The following is an 11107-nucleotide window of genomic DNA, read 5'->3' as shown; positions in this document are numbered from 1 at the left end:
AAAGTATTGCTGTGGTGCTGCAAGGCCTCAATTTTTATTGGCCAATTACCGCAAGCACAGCAATCTGCAGCAGCAGCACAGTCGGTGTTTAAAGTTCACTGGGGCTGCAGCTCCCCTGGCCGTAAAAATAATTGATATCTATGTGAATACCGCTGGCGTTTTTTTCCCCTCAGCTTAACAAAGGAAACCAGGGCAAACCAAGGTGCCTCCTGCCTGCATGGACGCAGGCGTTGAAGGAGCAGCCGGGGTGGGGATGGGGATGGGATGTCCAGCTGGTGGCTCCGCTGGTGCTCCCGCGGGCGGCAGCCCGCTGCCGCCTCGCCCCCTCGCATCCCTCCGGCGTCTGTCGCCTGCAGGCTTTAATTGCACACCACTACTGCCGAAATCATCGTTTTACGGAAAGATGGGAAGTGCCTGTGTTTCGGCGCCAGCGCGCTTCGCCGATTAGTTTAACGCAGGGGCTGTGAGGTGCTGAGGGATTTGTGGCTTAGTTGGGGGGGGTGTGGTGTGGTGGTATTCGGAGTGCAACAGGTGGGGTCTGTTGCCGAAAGGAGGTGGGTCTCTGCTGTGTGCGTGGGTGCAAGTCGGGCTCCTGCTGTATTGCAAAGTCGTCAAAACAGGTAGATTTCCTGGGAACACTTTGTTTGGGAAAGCGTACTACAGAGCTGCGGATTACGGGAACACTGCTGAGCAAAAAGCCTCAATCTTTGTGCGCCTTGTTGCTTAACACCGGAGAAATAATAATGTCTAGTTCGGTAGTACTTGAAAGAAGATTTGGTTCATTTTAAACCATTTGAAGTTGCTCTATTGACAGGTAATACTTCAGCCTTCCAGCAGAAAAGTATGATGTTTATAAAAGCTTTAACTGTTCTTGCATTTCAGATCGCCTTTATTTTGCAATTCTCTGCCAAAAACCAAAGAGTGGAGCTGCAAATACCCATTATTTCTGCATAGATGATGAACTTGTGTATGAGAAGTAAGTACAGACTTAGTTTTTCCTGGTTTTTACAGATCGTTGAAATAAATTAGTCAGAACAACAGCAATGAGGAACCAGTCTAATTGACATTCTGTTTTTAAATATAGCTGAGGGAAACATACATTCCCATTACAGAACTAATTACACGAGTTTGGTCCTCTCAGACTTATCTGCCATGATGATTTATATGTCTTAGACTGGTTTCTTGGCTTCCCGTCAGGATTTCTTAAAAATCTTTTCAAAGCAGAAGCTTTCCTTGTACCCATTCTTGTCTAGAAGGCACAGGAACATGATGCAACAAAATATATTCAGAAGTGCGCACTGGACTGCTGAACTGAAGGGGATGTCTTTGGTTGCTCAAGCATTAAGTGGAATGTCTACACTTCCTAGAATAAGAGAAAAAACTGGCAAAATCATTTCAAGCCTTTATGAGCCGACAATGGATATATTATTTCCCCTGTAGTGAACAGTATATGCCTTTGTGTGTGATCTGGAATGCTGCTAATTCTTTGAATATTTTTGACCAAGGGCATGCTTACTGTTTTTGAAAGTACTAATCAATCTTTATTCTCTGTGTTCACTTTTCTCCAGCAATATTAATTGCCTTCTTTTAAAGTAAAGCGTTTGGGTTGCTCTTAAAATAGGGTTTCTAAACTGGTGTCACAGAGTGATACAGTAGTGAGAATTTTTAAAAACCTTGAGTATTCCAGTTTGGTTTTGAGTGGTGGTGTGTGGAAAACAAAGAAAAAAGTTTTAGTCCCTGTTTAAAGATGACAAAACTGTTTCCTCCAACAAAATAGCATGGATGTAAGAAGGCATTCTTGTTTTTAGAACGATGTAAATATATCACATATATATTATTACTCCTTGCATTGTGCATCTGATTTTAAAAAAAGGCATTTACAGAGGTCAAGTACAATTTTTTCCCTTTCTTCTGTCAGCTTCTATGCAGACTTTGGACCACTCAATCTGGCAATGGTCTACAGATACTGCTGCAAGCTAAATAAGAAATTAAAGGTAAGACTTGCTTTTTTTATTCAATATTCTTGACTTTTTAAAGAACAAAAACAAATGGACCAAAAGTTTTTTTTGTTCAAGTGCTTTCCTGGGTTTCTCATCCAGCTGAGTTTTGAATATGAACGCTACATTTTATCAAGGCGAATTTAGGGAGGAGGAGGATCAGGAGGGAAAACCCACTTACTTTTAAGATCTAGAAGATGCACCACTAATGGCAGTAACTAATGTTAAGCTCCTAAAAGATTATCTTCTCTGAGGGGTGCTCAGTAATTTTTGGGATTGGGCTCTTGATAGAGCGTAGTGTCTTTAAAACAGAGAGTTCCTACGTTAATTAACATGAATGACTTCAAGTTAGTTGACCTCTAACAGATGTTGGAGTATAAAACCTGTTAGGCAGATAAAAAAGCTTATTAGCATTAATGTGAATCACAGTTTGCCTCTTCAAAACTGCTTAGATCTTGAAACTGCCACTGAACTGTGAAAATTGGGAAGTATGCAGAACATTATAGTTTAACAGAGATTTTTTTTTTTTTTATGCCTTGATATCTGTCACTGGTATGAGTTTGCATAATTCGCTTTGTCCCTGTGGCACTACGAACAGGTTTGCCGGAGACAAGATTCTCTGATTTTTGTTTACAGGATGCTCTGAAGCAACACAATATTATAGTCCCTTTGAATATCTTGGGTTTGGTATTGGAGATATGTGTTAGGATTGCTGAGAACATACTACTGCTAGTGGTCTGGGGTTTATTTGTCTTGAGTGCGTTGAATAGCACCTGAGCAAGTAACACTGCTATTTAAATAGTGACATTTTATGACAGCTTAGCAGTTGATCGAAGTATACAGTTTCAAGTGCATCAGAATTTGTTTCGAGGGCCAGTTAGGGGATAGTTTTTGCTGCCACCACAGATGTAAGTGTCCTTTCTATTGGCAATGCCATTCCACCCGGTTTCTAAGATAATTGGAGAAACTATATGCCAAGATGAAATGAAATTTTAAAAAGTTACTTATCATAAAGTTTAGAAATACTTTCAAAATATTTTAATCTAAGCATATATTTTCCAGTGGTTCTGATCCTTAGAAACAACTATTAGTTGATTTATCTAGAGTCAGGTTTTCTATAAGAATAAAAAAAGTCTAAATTCTGTTTTCAAAACTATTGCAACTTCAGTATGCCTGTGATGTTTTTGAGAATGCCACTTTGTATTTACTTCTCATAAACGCCTATCTGTTACATGGGGCTTGAAGTCAGAAATACTAAATGCATTTAAGGAGAACAAGAAAGATCACTGTAATTTGTGTCAAAAAAGATTTAGACTGGATACTGGGAAAAATACTGGAACAATCTAGAGAGGGATGCAATAGAGTCTTCCAAAGTTTTTGAGGCACTAGTCTAAAGTATACTTGGTCCTCTGAATACAGGTGGCTGAAAGTAGGTGAACAGACCCTTGCATTCCTCTAATTTTATAAAAGAAGGCATGAAAAGTCTAAAATGCAAAATCATAATCTTGTTCATTTCTTGATACAGTCATTTTCATTGATAAGGAAGAAAATAATCCATTATACTGGCTTTGATCAGAAAAAACAAGCAAATGCTGCATTCCTCATAGGCTCCTACGCAGTAAGTATTTCAATTTGTACATTACATCAGCTTCCTAAATGTGTTCATTTTCTCATACTCAGTTTTTAAAACAGCAAGATAAAAACAATTCTTTTCTCTTGAATAATCTTCCTACTAATGTATTTTATAGTAAGCTATCGCATACTAGAACAGTTTTTAAAGTCTAGCAGGTATGTGAATGGAGTTGTATGGGTTTGGTTTTTTCCCATTCTACTGCAATCAGTGCTCCTAAGAAATAAGAGCACCACTGAAAAAAAAAACTTTATGAATATTTTCATTTAGAAAAAATGACAGCTTCTTAATGTTTTTCCTTTCCCCCACCCACACATACTCTCTTTTTTCTTTTTTAAAATAGAGAAATACTATCTTGCACGAAATACAGTATATCATTTCCCATTGCATGGACGTTTAAATATACCTTTTCTTCCCTAGCTGCTTCTTTTCTAATGTAAGGTGATTTCTTCAGTTAACCTAGGAGAAGGAGTGAGATCATGCGTTAGGCTTAGAGCCGGTATAAAGCCTGGGAATGTACAAGGTGACTGGAAGTGTACTGAGCCAGATCCCTGACTGCAGAGGGGAGAATGACTGGCCTTACATCACAACTGCATGTGTTTGGTACACAAAAGCGTAGTCAAGGAATAAAATGCTGAATGCTTCAGAATGAAAGATGTGATGTACCGTATTCATCTTCTGCTTTGACTTGTAACACACCTTGATTGTAACCATCTCTCTTGTTTACTGAGTAATAAAATGAAGTGAGAACCTCTGCGGTTTTTGATGTTGCAGATTTGAGGGTCAAAGTGCATGTAGCCTTAGGTCATTCCTATTTATTAGCTGCAAGGCTATACAGTACTTGCTGTCATGCTGGCAGTCTCCTTGCTGCCTCTCTGCATCATGCAGGAGGTCCATTTCCTGCTTCACAGGGTTTCTCTGTTGTCTATTTTCTACAGTACTTATTACAAATTAAGAACTAGATTTCAAAATGTGTCACTCAGTATTTGAAACGAAGACACTTAGGAATGTTGCTGTAGACCTTCGCATTCTTCAACCACGTGGAAACTGGCAACTTGAGTTACTACACTTGTTTGCAGTTAAGGCATTATGTTGACAAAAGAGCTGCAGCTTTTAGGAAAACTACTTCTTCCTAGTGACTTGATCATAGTGGAGGCCCGGAAAGCGAGAGGGGACTGACTTCAGTTATCAGCCATTATTTGGAAGGAAGTGGGTTTTCTTTTTTCCTAAACTTTTGTTCTGAATATGTGTAGTAGTATTGTGCAGCACAGCAGCTGACATTTTGAGCAGAATCCATGGTATGGAGAATTAACTAATGGCAAAACAATCTAACACGAAAATGCTGTCGTTGACTATGTAAAAGTATACAAAAAACCTAACACAAATCTTATTTCTGATCATCCAGTAGCCCTGCCATGTTGCAGTAACAACATGCAGTTGAAAGGGAATGCTTGGACAGACTTGAATAAAGCTCTAAGATTAATATGTATGGATTATGACAGTCCAAAGCACGGTAATTAAATACAGAGGCTCTTGGACAGAGGAGTGGGCGGTTTTTGCTTCAGAGAACTGCAGTGAAGGAGGTGGGAGTTGCAGAGTACAGAAAGGATGCTAACACAGATCCAGCTGAAGTATGACACGAGATCATGACTGACTAGCCAATGCATGTGGGAGGGCTAGTTGCAGACAGCTGGCATATGGCAGAAAGAGGCTAGACAAAACCACGAGTAATTTTCAGAGTTCAGAGACTTGTGCTTAGCTTATTGCATTGTACAGGTTTCAGCAGTTTCCCTTAAAGACCCAAGGCAAAGTGAAGCACTATGTGAATATCAATCCCGTCCTTGAATGGGTGCGTGTCTGTCTTGCATAATGGCAAGTCCTAGATGGTGAGGTAGCTCTAGCTAGGTGCTGATTTTCTTCCCAGTGCAACAGACTTTGGCTTTGGACCTGCTTTTTTATAAAGTAGGGTACAATTTCTTCCCAGATTGGCGTGGGAGGGATTCCAGTGAAGGAGGATCACAGAAGACAGACTGTGCCCCTGAGGCTTACTTTTTTCCCCTGGCGCCCTTTGATGATCTTTCATGAAGAGGCAGGCTTAATTACGGCACTCACTACTGAAGTGTTCAAACATACATGTCCCACGTTTCTGCTTTCTGCAGGGAGAATTGGATTGTTCTCTGTGGGGAGAGCAATGGTATAGGATTTGTTCAGAATGCATGATAAATATATGTCTATAAGCATATTTCCTGATTAAAAGGAAATATATTGAGGCCTCCTTTATTTAAAACATACATAGCCAAAACATTAAGCATCCACCTACTTCTTCAGTTCAGAGTGCTTTGCTTTTTGATGAAGAAGGATCCATCCAGTTATTGGTCAAAACTTCAAGAAGCTTTTTTGTAATTTTAGTTAATCAGACCATGCCCTGTTGGTAATGCTCTTCGCTGTGTGAACTAAGTATCATCATTTAATTTCTGATCCCTCACAGGGTAAGTCGTAGGTTGCCACTGTATTTTGTTTTCTGTGGGTTGAGTGTGTTTTCTTGTTTGATTTTGGTTTTTTAGCTTCATGGTGGGTTCCCATTTCAACAGTTTACCTTAGGTTGAGGAACTGCGTGGCAGTGCATCAGGCTGGAGGAGTTCAGGTGGAAAAGCAAGGAGGTAGAAAGGGAAAGTGGCCTTCACAGAGTTAGTCATGAAAATAGTGCTTGTCTGCGTGTGTTGTAAGGCCTTTGGTAACTTAAGCATGGTTTTGGGTGCAAGGTGCTCTGTAGATGCAGGTGCTTTAAGCTATTAGGAATAACAGGCTGCCGGGTTTTCAGGGATAGCATAGACACAGTAAGTGTGTGTGCTTTCTGGTTTTGTTCTCTGTTTTTTTAAACACAGTCACATTTTAACTATGAAACTATAATGAACTGTATATAACTACTTCTTCTCTGGAATCTCTATGTCCTCATAAACATTCAGTATTTTCATGCTAGCAACTTCCGAGCCTGTCATTTTAGGGGCTTGTTGACCTTAAATTTGTATTCTTAAACAGAATATTATTTAACTTCTGCTTAAAGGAATTGGAATATATTAGCATGGTTTATCATTCTTTTGTTTAAATATATATGTGTGTGTATATATATCGTGGGGATATGCTCATTTTGACTACTAAGGCAATTATGAAAGTCTTCATTAACTGTGATGAAGCGTAAGGGCAGCTGTTACTGATCTGGTTTACAAGCAAAGTCTGTTCCCAGTCTTTTCTTCACAGTTGGTGTGTTTTAATGTTTCCCCCCCTCCCCTTCATCTAACTTGTCTTTCTTTCCTCTTCAGTGGAGATAGTTTCTGAGCTTTCCACGCTACACACTTCTTTCTCCCCCCTCCCACATCTGCTGCTTCCTTCCAGGTGTACTTTGATGTGACAGCACAGCCTAACTCAAGCTACAGGGCTCTTCAGTATAACATGGCCTTAAAAGTGAAGAACAAAGTTTTCAAATACATTGTTATATATGTAGTTTTAGAATAAAATATGATTTTTCAGAGTAAATCTTAACAATTTAAATCTTAATCCCTTTATTGTTCATCTTCCATCTATTTTAATTCTGTATTTTGTTTCACTTTTACAGATGATATACTGCATAATGGGAATAATATTCTTCTGTGTAGATTAGCATGAATTTGGCACGTTCAGCCACACAAAGGGTAGCCAGAATTCAGTGTGTTGGGATTGAATGTTTACACTTTATTTGGGCGGGAGGGGGTGAGGGGAAAGAAGGGAGGGGGAAAAAAACCCCTTTGTTCTTCACCTTTTAAAGAAAAATTGCTTTTCCTTGGAAGCTATCTGCACTGTTCAGGCCTTACCACTCTACCAAAGCAGCAGTGATCTTCTGAGTTGATCTCTACAGTGGCTTCTCTTGATTTTCGCCAGGACTTGGCTGTGGGTGAGGAAAGTCTGCTTCTTTCATCATTGCTCCTTCTATATTAAGAAAGAAAATGTACCCTCTGTGCCCTGTCCACCCAATTCCCAAGCTCCCCCCTTTCCCCTTGGCTGCATTAACTTAGTAACAGTGTTTTTTTTCTCAGGCCTGGCACTAATTATGTACTTGGAGGGTGACCCTCCGAGGGTACCGCCCCATGAACTGCTGTAATTCAGGTCACCTTCTCCAGGACTCATCTCTGTACTTTGTCTATTTTCTCATCTTCTTTCTTCAGGGTAAGCAGCGTTTCCTTCATCCGTTCTGATCCGTAGTACTGTTTTTTTGCCTTTTCAATTTGTTAGTGTTCTTCCTAGCTGTGGGCCTAATGCTGGGTAAAAGCTGGAGGTTGCAGAAGCGATTAGCACCCGTCTCTGTGATGTTGAACTTCTCTGTTCTTACTGTGGCATTTGCAGAATTATCTCTGGCTAAGCCGTGGGAAAGCAGGCAAACCTGTTTGTTTAGTGGTCCAGGCTGGGTGGTGGTAAATGGGTAACTGCGGCAGCGCTCAAATTACAGGTGGATAAATGGAGTTTACCCTCAGCTACATTTTGGTGAGAGGTGCGTGTGCTTGACAAGCGAGTCGCAGAGACGAGATGGACAAATGGCCTTCCATTTAAGCAGAAGTTGCCTCGAGTCTTTTTGGCTTTCGCTGTGTTCATATCCTCTAAAAAGCTACCTTCTCTGAATTGTATTTGGGAAATCATGTTTAGCCTTCGTAACGGCAGCTTTTCCTGCTCTTTGTACTAGGTTCTTCCGCACGATGTTCTTACCAGACTGCTTGTCTCCATAGGAGAAGAAGGGTTGGTCTTTGGGGGTCCCTCACTGTAGAACTAGCTTGCTTTCTTAGCTGTTGTGAAGTACTGGTGTGCCCAGCCTGGTCAAGGGTTTTCTGTATCTCCCCTCCACTGTTTAAAAGGTAATTGGAGGTTTCTTGCTTTTGTTTATGATGAACAAAGAGAGTTGCCAGAGACAGGCAGTTATTCCCTCTCTGCCACTTCTATCCGCTTAATGACTGTGTTTCTGGTAGTGAAGGGACTGTTGGCCACATGTGCATTTCTTCAGTATACCACAAATCCGTACAGGAAGCTTTTTATTCTGATATATTTCTATTTTAATTTTGCTGTATTTAACGTTTTCTTCTAAGGAATATTGCTAGAAAATTTAATGTATTAACTGACTAGTATATCCAATGGGGGTTCTAATGAACTAAAATATTTAACGCTTTTAAGTTATAGTAAAATTATGCGTGTGTGAGCTTGTGTTTGAGTCTGGTCACACGCAATAGCTATTTGTATTTGTTCAGAATGGGTGGGTTGTGATTATTTGCAGTTTACAGCAGTTCAGGCTATTTTGGGTGAGTGACATTTTTGGAACATAGTTGTATCACATGAAATTTGCTTGTAAGCAGTTTAAAATGAATCATCTCGTTGTTTTCCTGCTTTTAAGTCAGTGTGGTTGGTAAAATGTGTGATTTAGGTAGCAACGTTAAGTAGATTTTGCAGTTAAAGGTGAGCAGGTGGATAAACTTGATTACACTAAACACGTCATAGATGTGACTTTAAAGTGCTATTTACAGACTTGAGGTGATAGAGTTTCGAACAGTACAGCATATTTAAATATCCTATTTAATTTTCCTGGAAGAGCAACAAGCTGTGTCATAGATGGTTGTTATCAAACATGTTTTGTCTTGCATGCAGCATTACTATTTTACTTGGCAATCCCGTGTATTGAAGATTAAGATGCCTTTTTCAACCAGAGCCTCCTTTCCTTTTTGACCAGGAATACTTTTCATCCTATTGTGAATACCGTTTTCATGATTGTAACGCTAATCTAGGAAACCTTTGTTTAAAAAATAGGGCTGGTTTGAAAACCCTAATATGAATCAGACAATAACATGGCTTGCTAAAAGAACTCTCATTCTATGGTTGATTTTAAATGCCCATAAATAAAGACTGGGTCGCCTAGTCCTGCAAGCCCTTCTGTTTCATTCAGTGAACGTTAAAGCGGTTGTTTGACTGCACAGCGATGTTGGCAGGAGCAGTGCTTGAGTGCACCTTTCCTAGTGCTCAACGCTTGGATGGTTCTTGACCATTCACAGAGCTGCCTGCAGTTCCTTAATTAGAAACAGATGTCCTAAATGAAAAGGATGATTAGAGCAATGTTAATGGTGCAACTGCTAATCGCAAATTTCTGCCTGTATTTTGAAGTTCAGTAGGATAGGTTTTTGTATGCATAAAGAAAGCAAATTTCTAAATTGTTGGCACACAAGTAATTACACAGTGTGATAAAACGTTATGTTGTTTTGGCTTGAAAGATGTCAGTTCCTGATAGTAACAATATTCCTGGAAGGTACTTAAGTAAAAGACTTGTAAAGGATTTTAAGAGTTTTTCCATGTGTATTTGTGTGTGTGTGTATGTAGATACGTATGTGCACCCATCTGCACTTGCATATGACTGTAGGAAAATTCTAAAACCGATGCAACTGTGCTTGTGGATGATTTATTTCAGATCTGCTGAATTTTCTGATTTTTTTTAAAAAGCTGCTTTTTTTTTTTGATATTTGCCTGACCTGCAGGAAAGGAGCCCCTTGGGAAATCAATGTAAAATTCTAATAGATTGTTCTCCATTTGTGTATACAAGAATGGACAAAAACTACCCCAGAAAATGCCTGCTTCTGCTAAATAACAGTTAATATCATTGCTTGAAATTTATGTTAATATTTTTCATCTTTTTAATAGTACTTCTTGTTGGTTGCTTTATTGGCATTAACTTAAGAAAACAACTTTATTTGTAAAAGTTTCTGTCATCTCAGAAAGCATAGCAGAAACATAACTTATAATCAGCATCTGGACAAACTGGTTTCAGCTGTTGTGTATTTTGATTTCTGGAGGTTATATCTTTTCCCATTTCGCCTCCTTCCCCCAGTACATACCTCATGAATCTACAAATATATCTTTGTTTTGCTATTCATCAGATCAACATTTCCATTCTCGCCTTTTCTGAAACTTCAGTTCTGCTTACTGCCTTAGAAATTCCTTCTCTCTTCCAACACTTCTGTCTACTACACCTCTCTCTGATAACTTTTACTTTCTCTCATTTTCTGGCTTGCTTTAGTCCTTTGTTCAGCCACATAATTCCAATGAATTTGTTCATTTTTAAGGGTTTAGCGGCCACCTCCTGGTCAGAAACAGTATTATATAGGTATATATTTATAACTATATTACCGTTTTGGTTTGTGTCAGGAGTATGTTTTTGAAGTGAATCTTTTCTTAAACCCTGCTCACTGCATTTTGGTTCACTTCATGGAGCAGTCTAGGAGCAATCCCAACAGGTAATGGGTGTTCAGTCCACAGGACCGGACTAGGCTAGCTGTTCAGGTTAAAAGCTGCTGGAAGTGTATAGTGCAGATGTCAGATCTTCAGTGCCGGCTCTCAGTCTACAGATGCTTTTCTGCTGGTGCGCACCACTTCCTCATGCAGATGTGGCCTCTGCTGCCCTGACGCCTGTTGCTTCCCT

General features: G+C 39.7%; 1 protein-coding gene across 1 annotated transcript in view; it reads left to right on the top strand.

Annotated features, from left to right (window-relative positions):
• Positions 1-173: 173 nt before the first annotated feature.
• Positions 174-11107, top strand: part of CDC14B (cell division cycle 14B) — a gene marked incomplete at its 5' end in the record, with an annotated part of 37533 nt that continues 26599 nt past the window's right edge. Inside the window, 4 exons of the mRNA XM_009583750.1 lie at positions 174-447; positions 883-976; positions 1919-1994; positions 3523-3615. Coding sequence (XP_009582045.1) covers positions 174-447; positions 883-976; positions 1919-1994; positions 3523-3615 — 537 coding nt within the window. The remainder of the gene's footprint in view (positions 448-882; positions 977-1918; positions 1995-3522; positions 3616-11107) is intronic.

The sequence above is a fragment of the Fulmarus glacialis genome, unplaced genomic scaffold (genome assembly GCF_000690835.1).
Source record: "Fulmarus glacialis isolate BGI_N327 unplaced genomic scaffold, ASM69083v1 scaffold16988, whole genome shotgun sequence".
Taxonomy (NCBI): Eukaryota; Metazoa; Chordata; class Aves; order Procellariiformes; family Procellariidae; genus Fulmarus; species Fulmarus glacialis.
Note: the sequence above shows the minus strand (reverse complement) of the source record. Positions and strands in the feature narration are given on the sequence as shown.